The sequence below is a fragment of the Procambarus clarkii genome, chromosome 45 (assembly GCF_040958095.1).
Source record: "Procambarus clarkii isolate CNS0578487 chromosome 45, FALCON_Pclarkii_2.0, whole genome shotgun sequence".
Lineage (NCBI taxonomy): Eukaryota > Metazoa > Arthropoda > Malacostraca > Decapoda > Cambaridae > Procambarus > Procambarus clarkii.
Genome location: NC_091194.1, coordinates 37,125,155 through 37,138,220, shown reverse-complemented (window position 1 = coordinate 37,138,220; position 13,066 = coordinate 37,125,155). Strand labels below are relative to the sequence as shown.

Sequence of the window (13,066 nt, the reverse complement as noted above, 5' to 3'; positions counted from 1 at the left end):
CACTTTCAGACGAAGTGCGCGACCTACTCTTCTGAGTTTTAGGGTACTTACTTTTATCTGCCCATTTATCAAAATTCTTTTCACCCCAGACTCTTCTGGGTCTTTCATAATTTCTTCCTCCCCAGACTCCACTGGATCTGCCATTGCTGCGTCTCGCCTCGCTTCTCACTCTGTTCTCCCTCAAGCTCTTATATGCTTCAGTAATCATATCCGCCCTATCTGCGGCATCTTTCACCTCCTTTATCCCTGCTTCTTGGATCTTGAACTTCGTTTCGGGATGCATCATCTCCAAGAACTTCTCCATGACCATCAGTTGCTTCAGGTCAGCGTAAGATCCAACTCCAGCAGCCTCAATCCACTTTTGGAATCGTCTTTCCAGATCCCTTGCTGTCTCAGCAAACGTACATGCTCCAACTTTGATCATTTCTCTGAAGCGCTTCCTATAAGCTTCTGGGGTTAACTGAAACGAGCGCAATATGCTGCTCTTTACCGTGGCATAATCCTGGCACTCTTCCAGTGACAAATGGGTGTATGCCTCCCTGGCTGCACCGGTCAATCTTAACTGGACCAACTGGGCCCATTCCTCCTGTGGCCACTCCTTGATGCTGGCTACTTTTTCAAAATGCTCGAAGAAGCTCTCTGCCTCTTCGGGAACAAACAAGGGAATGTCCTTCTCCCTAATCCTAACATCTGGTGAGTGTGATACCGGGGCGGTGCCCTCTGGCAACCCATGTTCAATCCTTTGCTCAGCCAAGGTTCTGTTCGCTTCTATATGCATTTGTTTGGTTCTCTCTTTTTCTTTTTCGACCTGGGCTTTTTCTTTTTCCACCTCTAGTCTTGCTTTCTCCTTTTCTATTTCCAGTCTGGTTTTCTCTTTTTCTTTCTCGGCTTCATTTTTTATCTGGAGTTCTAATTTCAGCTTTTCCAGCTGGAACTGTCTCTCCTTGTCCTCTCGTTGTTGCTGCATCTGGAGCTCTAACTGGAATCTCTCCAAGCTCCTATTTCGGCTACTCCTGCTACTGCAGCTACTCTTGCTGCTCCTACTTGATCCCTGGGATCTCACTTCATCCTGCCCATCATCCTCCTTTCCACTTTCAGCTCCTTTCTGGGCTCCTTGTTCTACCACTTCATTTTTGGCTCTTAACTGCCTCAGGGTCTCATCCTTCATCCCAACTACTTTAGATGCTTTCAACCTAATGCCACATTTTTCTGCTATTTGTTTCAATTGATCCCTCGTGCAACCTTCCAAGTCCTCAGGCTTGCCTGACTCCACAAACGCTTGCACCTTATCCATCTTGTCCTGTGAGTCTTCCCAAGAGAGAAAATATACACCTGCAGTCACACAGTGTATCTATTCCAGCAAGGGGTATACAAATCCACTCTTGGACAGGGTGTGGGTGTGTCAGTTCACTCTCCCGGACACAGGCCCCCAATTTATTATAGTGTAGGTTGGTGTTGTTGTCGTCGTTGATCCTTCTCTACGGACAACCCAACCCACAACTCGCTTATGAGTGCTTATACCTCTCTAGGAGATCACCCTTGGCGCTTCTGGCTCTTGGAGACGGGTTCAACGTCACACGTTTAGGGGATGCGGCTCCAACACTCAGCCTCGTTGTCACGTGCACACACCCACTCGAGCCGCTGTGGCTCCCCTCTCTCTCCTTATGTGATATGATCTCCTCAATCCCCTTTTGACTTATTAGTATTACCTTCAACCCTGTCCACAGCAGTGGTTTTTTGTTCTTTCTCTCTCTCTCCTTCTGTACTATTTCATGGGAAGCCTCACTAGGACAAGGTCAAATGCCAGCAAATTGGAATACATTTACTGGACAGAGCACATACACAATACATATACACATATAATAATAATGAATCCTATACTCTATACTATTACCATCAGGGTGCACTCCAACACCATCAGAACTCTATTATCAGTTTATCAAGTGGTATCCTATCTTCTGATTCCCCACCTGATACTGTCTACCTCTTCAAGTAGATCAATATACATATTGATTATATATAGTATAAGACAATAGTAGATTGTCTTATACTACAATGTTGCACGATCAACAAGAGAATATATCTATAAACATGTACAAGGAAAATCAGCATTGAATGCAATATCATATATATATATATCAGTATAAATGTTCCTTGATACACAACAATGATCAATCGATCACTCTATCATTCCTAGAACACATACATCTGTAGGTAATCCAGCCTACGAATGTAACTCTAAACTTCAGTATAAAACACTCCTTGACATAAGAATGCAAACAATCACTCACCTCTCATTGCGTCTTGCACGCTAATGACAAACAAACACTATCACTTCCCTACAAGTAATCCACCAGAACTTCCCTTCCACCTCTAGAAGTTCACTACCCTGATCTTTAGGTTCTTCCGGGCTTAACTACCAGGATCCTCTGCAGCTCCTCCAGGCTGCTACCATGAAGGATCCTTGAGCAACTAGGGTGCTTCACCCTTCTGCTAGGGTCCTCCACAGCTCTCTTGGCTGCTACACCATGAAGTTTCCTCGAGCAATTATGGTGCTTCACCACCTCTACAGAAGCACGTGACACTCCTCTTCACTGCTTCTCCTCACAGCTTGAGGTCCTCTGCTCCACTACCTTGGAGTCTCATCAGTTCATCTGTGCTGGCTTCGAAGTTCTCAGCAACTTCTTCCCCAAAGACAAACCTGCAACCCATCGACACTCCAATAAAAATGTTTCCCGTTTAACACATAAACAAAAATAATCACACAATATGTTTGCCTAGAACCTCTATCTGTCCTCTACATACTGTGAGAGTGGACTCCCCCGTTGGGCGGGTCCATGCTCCACCTTGCCTGGTGGGCCTCACTCACTCCGGGAGGGGTCTCCGCCGTCGGGAGCTCTCAGTCACCTGCCAGCGCTCAGAGGGGACGGACGTCCCTCCGTGTTTCTCCCTCTCCACTCTCTTATTTTAGGCTTTCTGCCTTATCAAAACATGTCAAACTTATAAATAAACATTGCTACTGTCGCTGGGCACACGACTAACTACAAGCAATCACTATGAACTGGCTTAAATCGTGCTTACCACAGATTGTCTAGTCGAGCGCGCTCCTCCCTCTGACGGAGCTTGCTCAGGGCGCTGCCATGGGCCACGATAATGCCTCTGGGCAGTTTAATAAACACTCCTCGTCGCCCAGGACTTGAGACCACACATCCCCAGCTCAATTCCACAGCTGGTATGTCTGCACACTTCTCTTCTCTTCGAGATATATCACTAGGGGTTCCTTTCTGACAGGAGCTCAACGGAGCGCGGCTTTCCCCCTGTGATGTCTGGCCTCAAGTGAGGTCAAAGCCCTCCAGAAGCGAGACTTCACGCCTCCAGCAAAATGTCCACATCTCCTAGCCAGTCATTTATCTGTTTTCTTCTTCACTGCCCATAATCTTAAATTGTTCATCATATCCAACCAGCTATTTTACATCTGTGTTATCTCCTCTATATATCCTAGACCTTCTGGTTAGGTCAGGCTTGCTAAATAACTCTCAAGGGGGAAGACTCGTTTCTCCTGCAGGCTGAGATCATAACAATATAAATATAGAAAATTCGTGTTAGAACTATTAATCTTACTTTTTCGGTCATATTAATTAATATATGTCTACAGGAAAGACTGCTACCAAAATATACTAATATATGTATATATATATATATATATATATATATATATATATATATATATATATATATATATATATATATATATATGTCGTACCTAGTAGCCAGAACTCACTTCTCAGCCTACTATGCGAGGCCCGATTTGCCTAATAAGCCAAGTTTTACTGAATTAATATATTTTCTCTAATTTTTTTCTTATGAAATGATAAAGCTACCCATTTCATTATGTATGAGGTCAATTTTTTTTATTGGAGTTAAAATTAACGTAGATATATGACCGAACCTAACCAACCCTACCTAACCTAACCTAACCTATCTTTATAGGTTAGGTTAGGTTAGGTAGCCGAAAACTTTAGGTTAGGTTAGGTTATGTAGGTTAGGTTGTCGAAAAAACATTAATTCATGAAAACTAGGTTTATTAGGCAAATCGGGCCATGCATAGTAGGCTGAGAAGTGAGTTCTGGCTACTAGGTACGACATATATATATATATATATATATATATATATATATATATATATATATATATATATATATATATATATATATATATATATATATATATATATATATATATATATATATATATATATATATATATGTCGTACCTAGTAGCCAGAACTCACTTCTCAGCCTACTATGCAAGGCCCGATTTGCCTAATAAGCCAAGTTTTCATGAATTAATTGTTTTTCGACTACCTAACCTACCTAACCTAACCTAACCTAACTTTCTCTACTACCTAACCTAACCTAACCTATAAAGATAGGTTAGGTTAGGTTAGGTAGGGTTGGTTAGGTTCGGTCATATATCTACGTTAATTTTAACTCCAATAAAAAAACATTGACCTCATACATAATGAAATGGGTAGCTTTATCATTTCATAAGAAAAAAATTATAGAAAATATATTAATTCAGGAAAACTTAGCTTATTAGGCAAATTTGGCCTTGCATAGTAGGCTGAGAAGTGCGTTCTGGCTACTAGGTACGACATATATATATATATATATATATATATATATATATATATATATATATATACATATATATATATATATATATATTCATGAATGTATTTATAATATGTTGTCAGTAGATATGCTATGTGTGTGTGTGTTGTTTAATGATATTTTTTTGAACTAATTGTTGAGGTATGAGTATTGTAACAATAGCCATTTAGTGATTTTTATTTAATGAATGTCAAAAAGTATATATTTTAATGACGTTTCTCGATATTGATATGCGAGGACTTGGCGCCACAGGTAATATTTCTGTCATATTTTAACGTATAAGTTTAGTGTTACTAAAGAGTGAGTCTTTCAACCTCCCTCCCACATGGCGTTATTTTAGACACAGTTTTGTTTGTGTGTGTGAAAGGCCAGTGACTATTTCTGAGAAACTTGTTCAAAAAGCTTAACCCTTACCTAATGATAAAAACATCCTTATGAGCGACTCAATTCATCATTATTCTTAAAACTATATGCCAGGCAGTGACCGACCCATCTGTGGTGGTTGGCCTTATGTTAAGTACCTAACTGATCACATCTCCACTGAACCACGCCCATATCTACAGCATGCTCCACCCACCATCTCTACTGAACCACGCCCATATCTACAGCATGCTCCACCCACCATCTCTACTGAACCACGCCCATATCTACAGCATGCTCCACCCACTCTCTCTACTGAACCCCGCCCATATCTACATCATGCTCCACCCACTCTCTCAACTGAACCCCGCCCATATCTACAGCATGCTCCACCCACTCTCTCTACTGAACCCCGCCCATATCTACAGCATGCTCCACCCACTCTCTCAACTGAACCCCGCCCATATCTACAGCATGCTCCACCCACTCTCTCTACTGAACCCCGCCCATATCTACAGCATGCTCCACCCACTCTCTCAACTGAACCCCGCCCATATCTACAGCATGCTCCACCCACTCTCTCTACTGAACCCCGCCCATATCTACAGCATGCTCCACCCACTCTCTCAACTGAACCACGCCCATATCTACAGCATGCTCCACCCACTCTCTCTACTGAACCCCGCCCATATCTACAACATGCTCCCCCACCCCCTCTGAACATCCGGCCAGACATAACAAACAACCAATGAGAATCAGTAGAGAAACCAGAACCAAAAGGTCAACCAACACACGCTTCTCAATTACATTCACTAAAGAAGATCAAATCTCTATATCAAGGGGTGAAGGGAAAGTGAGAGAGACTATGATGTTTTAACAGATGTGATAACTGTTGACTAGCTATCCCAGTTGCAGTATATCCATGAAGCTTCGCACCTAATTACGAAAATAAAAGAGTAGCAGTTAACACAAAAAGAGAAAGTGAAAGAAAGATATAATAATTTGAGAAAGCCTGGAAGATCTAACCCTGGAGGAGTAAGAACACGAGGGAATATAATGGTTGTGGTCATGAACAACCATCCAACAGATGAGGCTGGAATGTGATGAATTGACGTGTAGGAATGATGGATCAGGTATGTATGTTAACGATGGATCAGGGAAGTATGGTAACGATGGATCAGGGAAGTATGATAATTGTGGATCAAGGAAGTGTGGTAATGATGGATCAGGGAAGTATGGTAATGATGGATCAGGGAAGTGTGGTAATGATGGATCAGGGGAGTATGGTAATGATGGATCAGGGAAGTGTGGTAATGATGGATCAGGGAAGTGTGGTAATGATGGATCAGGGAAGTGTGGTAATGATGGATCAGGAAGTATGATAATTGTGGATCAAGGAAGTGTGGTAATGATGGATCAGGGAAGTATGTTAATGATGGATCAGGGAAGTATGGTAATGATGGATCAGGGAAGTGTGGTAATGATGGATCAGGGAAGTATGATAATTGTGGATCAAGGAAGTGTGGTAATGATGGATCAGGGAAGTATGGTAACGATGGATCAGGGAAGTGTGGTAATGGTGGATCAAGGAAGTGTGGTAATGATGGATCAGGGAAGTGTGGTAATGATGGATCAGGGGAGTATGGTAATGATGGATCAGGGATGTATGGTAATTGTGGATCAAGGAAGTGTGGTAATGATGGATCAGGGAAGTATGGTAACGATGGATCAGGGAAGTATGGTAATGATGGATCAGGGAAGTGTGGTAATGATGGATCAGGGGAGTATGGTAATGATGGATCAGGGAAGTGTGGTAATGATGGATCAGGGAAGTGTGGTAATGATGGATCAGGGAAGTGTGGTAATGATGGATCAGGAAAGTATGGTAATGATGGATCAGGGAAGTGAGGTAATGATGGATCAGGGAAGTACGGTAATGGTGGATCAAGGAAGTGTGGTAATGATGGATCAGGGAATTGTGGTAATGATGGATCAGGGAATTGTGCTAATGATGGATCAGGGAATTGTGCTAATGATGGATCAGGGAAGTGTGGTAATGATGGATCAGGGAAGTGTGGTAATGATGGATCAGGGAATTGTGGTAATGATGGATCAGGGAAGTGTGGTAATGGTGGATCAAGGAAGTGTGGTAATGATGGATGAGGGAAGTGAGGTAATGATGGATCAGTGAAGTGTGGTAATGATGGATCAGTGAAGTATGGTAATGATGGATCAGGGAAGTGTGGTAATGATGGATCAGAGAAGTGTGGTAATGATGGATCAGTGAAGTATGGTAATGATGGATCAGGGAAGTGTGGTAATGATGGATCAGGGAAGTGTGGTAATGATGGATCAGGGGAGTATGGTAATGGTGGATCAAGGAAGTGTGGTAATGATGGATCAGGGAAGTATGGTAATGATGGATCAGGGAAGTGTGGTAATGATGGATCAGGGAAGTGTGGTAATGATGAATCAGGGGAGTATGGTAATGATGGATCAGGAAAGTGTGGTAATGATGGATCAGGGAAGTGTGGTAATGATGGATCAGGGAATTGTGGTAATGATGGATCAGGGAAGTGTGGTAATGGTGGATCAAGGAAGTGTGGTAATGATGGATCAGGGAAGTGTGGTAATGATGGATCAGTGAAGTGAGGTAATGATGGATCAGGGAAGTGTGGTAATGATGGATCAGGGAAGTGAGGTAATGATGGATCAGAGAAGTGTGGTAATGATGGATCAGTGAAGTATGGTAATGATGGATCAGGGAAGTGTGGTAATGATGGATCAGGGAATTGTGGTAATGATGGATCAGTGAAGTGAGGTAATGATGGATCAGGGAAGTATGGTAATGATGGATCAGGGAAGTGTGGTAATGATGGATCAGGGAAGTGTGGTAATGATGGATCAGGGAAGTGTGGTAATGATGGATCAGGGAAGTATGGTAATGATGGATCAGGGGAGTATGGTAATGGTGGATCAGGGAAGTTTGGTAATGATGGATCAGGGAAGTGAGGTAATGATGGATCAGAGAAGTGTGGTAATGATGGATCAGGGGAGTATGATAATGATGGATCAGGGAAGTGAGGTAATGATGGATCAGGGAAGTGTGGTAATGATGGATCAGGGGAGTACGGTAATGATGGATCAGTGAAATCAGGTAATGATGGATCAGGGAAGTGTGGTAATGATGGATCAGGGGAGTATGGTAATGATGGATCAGTGAAGTGTGGTAATGATGGATCAGGGGAGTACGGTAATGATGGATCAGTGAAATCAGGTAATGATGGATCAGGGAAGTGTGGTAATGATGGATCAGGGGAGTATGGTAATGATGGATCAGTGAAGTGTGGTAATGATGGATCATGGAAGTATGGTAATGATGGATCAGGGGAGTACGGTAATGATGGATCAGTGAAATCAGGTAATGATGGATCAGGGAAGTGTGGTAATGATGGATCAGGGGAGTATGGTAATGATGGATCAGGGAAGTATGGCAATGATGGATCAGGGAAGTGAGGTAATGATGGATCAGGGAAGTGTGGTAATGGTGGATCAATGAAGTGTGGAAATGATGAATCAATGAAGTGTGGTAATGATGGATCAATGAAGTGTGGTAATGATGGATCAGGGAAGTGAGGTAATGATGGATCAGGGAAGTGTGGTAATGATGGATCAGGGAAGTGTGGTAATGATGGATCAGGGAAGTGTGGTAATGGTGGATCAATGAAGTGTGGAAATGATGGATCAATGAAGTGTGGTAATGGTGGATCAATGAAGTGTGGAAATGATGGATCAATGAAGTGTGGTAATGATGGATCAATGAAGTGTGGTAATGATGGATCAGGGAAGTGTGGTAATGATGGATCAGGGAAGTATGGTAATGATGGATCAGGGGAGTATGGTAATGATGGATCAGGGAAGTGTGGTAATGATGGATCAGGGAAGTATGGTAATGATGGATCAGGGAAGTATGGTAATGGTGGATCAGGGAAGTGTGGTAATGATGGATCAGGGAAGTATGGTAATGATGGATCAGGGAAGTGTGGTAATGATGGATCAGGGAAGTATGGTAATGATGGATCAGGGAAGTATGGTAATGATGGATCAGGGAAGTATGGTAATGGTGGATCAGGGAAGTGTGGTAATGATGGATCAGGGAAGTATGGTAATGATGGATCAGGGGAGTATGGTAATGATGGATCAGGGAAGTGTGGTAATGATGGATCAGGGAAGTATGGTAATGGTGGATCAGGGAAGTATGGTAATGGTGGATCAGGGAAGTGTGGTAATGATGGATCAGGGAAGTATGGTAATGATGGATCAGGGGAGTATGGTAATGATGGATCAGGGAAGTTTGGTAATGATGGATCAGGGAAGTGAGGTAATGATGGATCAGAGAAGTGTGGTAATGATGGATCAGGGGAGTATGGTAATGATGGATCAGGGAAGTGAGGTAATGATGGATCAGAGAAGTGTGGTAATGATGGATCAGGGGAGTATGGTAATGATGGATCAGGGAAGTGAGGTAATGATGGATCAGGGAAGTGTGGTAATGATGGATCAGGGGAGTACGGTAATGATGGATCAGTGAAATCAGGTAATGATGGATCAGGGAAGTGTGGTAATGATGGATCAGGGGAGTATGGTAATGATGGATCAGTGAAGTGTGGTAATGATGGATCAGGGGAGTACAGTAATGATGGATCAGTGAAATCAGGTAATGATGGATCAGGGAAGTGTGGTAATGATGGATCAGGGGAGTATGGTAATGATGGATCAGTGAAGTGTGGTAATGATGGATCATGGAAGTATGGTAATGATGGATCAGGGGAGTACGGTAATGATGGATCAGTGAAATCAGGTAATGATGGATCAGGGAAGTGTGGTAATGATGGATCAGGGGAGTATGGTAATGATGGATCAGGGAAGTATGGTAATGATGGATCAGGGAAGTGAGGTAATGATGGATCAGGGAAGTGTGGTAATGGTGGATCAATGAAGTGTGGAAATGATGAATCAATGAAGTGTGGTAATGATGGATCAATGAAGTGTGGTAATGATGGATCAGGGAAGTGAGGTAATGATGGATCAGGGAAGTGTGGTAATGATGGATCAGGGAAGTGTGGTAATGATGGATCAGGGAAGTGTGGTAATGGTGGATCAATGAAGTGTGGAAATGATGGATCAATGAAGTGTGGTAATGGTGGATCAATGAAGTGTGGAAATGATGGATCAATGAAGTGTGGTAATGATGGATCAATGAAGTGTGGTAATGATGGATCAGGGAAGTGTGGTAATGATGGATCAGGGAAGTATGGTAATGATGGATCAGGGGAGTATGGTAATGATGGATCAGGGAAGTGTGGTAATGATGGATCAGGGAAGTATGGTAATGATGGATCAGGGAAGTATGGTAATGGTGAATCAGGGAAGTGTGGTAATGATGGATCAGGGAAGTATGGTAATGATGGATCAGGGAAGTGTGGTAATGATGGATCAGGGAAGTATGGTAATGATGGATCAGGGAAGTATGGTAATGATGGATCAGGGAAGTATGGTAATGGTGGATCAGGGAAGTGTGGTAATGATGGATCAGGGAAGTATGGTAATGATGGATCAGGGGAGTATGGTAATGATGGATCAGGGAAGTGTGGTAATGATGGATCAGGGAAGTATGGTAATGGTGGATCAGGGAAGTATGGTAATGGTGGATCAGGGAAGTGTGGTAATGATGGATCAGGGAAGTATGGTAATGATGGATCAGGGGAGTATGGTAATGATGGATCAGGGAAGTGTGGTAATGATGGATCAGGGAAGTATGGTAATGGTGGATCAGGGAAGTGTGGTAATGATGGATCAGGGAAGTATGGTAATGATGGATCAGGGAAGTGTGGTAATGATGGATCAGGGAAGTATGGTAATGATGGATCAGGGAAGTATGGTAATGATGGATCAGGGAAGTGTGGTAATGATGGATCAGGGAAGTGTGGTAATGATGGATCAGGGAAGTGTGGTAATGATGGATCAGGGAAGTATTTTAATGATGACTCCTACTAGAATAATAGCGATGACTGCTGGAAGAATAAGAGCGCTAACTGCAGGAAATAAATACGTCGGCAAACAGTCAACATAGGAGGATGAACTAGAAAGAATATGACATAAACAAAGAGTGAGTTGTTGGGTCTTCTAATACGACCTCCACACAAAGTCAAAACATCAAGAATACGAGGAAGATTCTGCAAGGTTAATATTCTTGAATAATGTAATCCAAATAAAAAAACATTTATCTGGTAACAAAGAAATGTATAAAAAAATGAAGAATTGGTAATTCGTCAGCGCTTGATGGAAATGATGCTCATAACGGTGTACTTAAATGTTAATGGACTGGCTCACATTAACAAGCTGAATGACAGTCCAAAAATTTACCAGTATATAAAAAAATTCTAATGAGACGTGAATGACGGTAGTCAGTATTTTGCGGGGTGCCAGTGACAACAGAGGAGGCAGACAGACTCTGACGGGCGTCAGTGACAGGAGAGAAGACAGACAGACAGACCATGACAGATACCACAACTTGGAGAAGCATGAAGCCTCCGTCTCCCGTGATCATCACCTCGTGCCTACCCACAGCGTCTCTGTGAACCTGTCCCTCTCCCCGTGGTTGTGATCACAACTCCTGTCAGTGGCCAGCTCCGGCTCGGTGTTCACCCCGTCTCTTCAGGTATTGTTGGCTCACAATGGCGGCCGCCTTCCTCCACCTGTATACATATACATCTGACCAATAAACACCTTTGTGTACGGTCAGACCGCCAGCTTCACTTCCCTGCATGCCAGCGGTCCGCCTCAGTGCTTTCTTTCACCCTGCAGCGCAGTGCTGCTGCTCACCCAGTTACCTCAATCTGATGGTGTTTACAGCACCAGCAGTGTGCTTCACTCCACTGAGGTGTTGCAGGTTTTTGACAATTTCCCAATTTTCTCTCTCTCACGCGCGCGAAGTTGACTGAGACACGCGTCATTTTTTTCATATATTGGTATTTGGTGGAGAGTGGCTGCCGCCGCTTTTGGAGTTGGTAGACCCAGTCCAATACGCGGAATTATTTTTGCATGTAGTTGGCAAATGACGATGACTGAGTGGCCACAGCGGTCCCGGCCCTGGGAACTGATGTTTTCTTTAACTTTTAAGTTATTTCTTTAAGTTTTCTTTAACTTTCTATTATTTTGTTCACCATCATTAACTTTCTATAACTTTCATTTATAATTCTAAACTCATGTGCAACTTCAGTATCTTATCTTTTAACACTCTCTTCTATCTTGAATTTCTTCATTATAAATGTATTTCAACCAATGACTTCTCCTCAACGCTCTTAACATTCTTCTCCAGTAAAAGAAAAATTCCCATGTATGATGTTAAATTTATTACCCAGTCAACAACATCCTATAAGCCCCCTTAACTTTCTTCCTAAGCCAATAATCTCCCCTCTTAGCCCCTAACGTTTCTCCTCAGACCTCAACAATCCGCCAAAACGTTCTGCATATCAACAATTTATTCCCTATCTCCACATTTTTATACTTTCAGTTTGCTTCCTCAACTCCTAATTTTCATCCTTAACCCTGAACATTCTCTCTTGATTCAGTAGCGTCTTGATAACGCATTAACTTTTTGTCTCTAATCTAAACATTATTTTATTTTGCCATTTTTCCCAAAAACGTTTAACGATCACTCATAAAGATCAAGCTTTTTATCCCGTAATAATATTACAAATATGTTATCGCCATCCTTCAGTCATTAACTCTTTCACAGCTTTCAACATTTACTTCCTCGTAACTTTTAACATTTACTTTCTCTTAACTTTTAACATTTACTTTCTCTTATCTTTTAAAGTTTACTTTCTCTTAACTTTTAACATTTACTTTCTCTTAACTTTTAACATTTACTTTCTCTTAACTTTTAACACTTACTTTTTCTTAACTTTTAACATTTACTTTCTCTTATATTTTAAAGTTTACTTTCTCTTAACTTTTAACATTTACTT

General features: G+C 42.1%; 1 protein-coding gene across 1 annotated transcript in view; it reads left to right on the top strand.

The window, feature by feature from the left end:
* Positions 1-12,629, top strand: part of LOC138350346 (PE-PGRS family protein PE_PGRS26-like) — a 39,064-nt gene extending 26,435 nt beyond the window's left edge. The window contains exons 2-7 of the mRNA XM_069300972.1: positions 6,121-6,295; positions 6,454-6,606; positions 7,342-7,470; positions 8,686-8,886; positions 10,126-10,326; positions 12,610-12,629. Of these exons, the coding sequence (XP_069157073.1) occupies positions 6,121-6,295; positions 6,454-6,606; positions 7,342-7,470; positions 8,686-8,886; positions 10,126-10,326; positions 12,610-12,629 (879 nt within the window). The remainder of the gene's footprint in view (positions 1-6,120; positions 6,296-6,453; positions 6,607-7,341; positions 7,471-8,685; positions 8,887-10,125; positions 10,327-12,609) is intronic.
* The last annotated feature ends 437 nt before the right edge of the window (positions 12,630-13,066 follow it).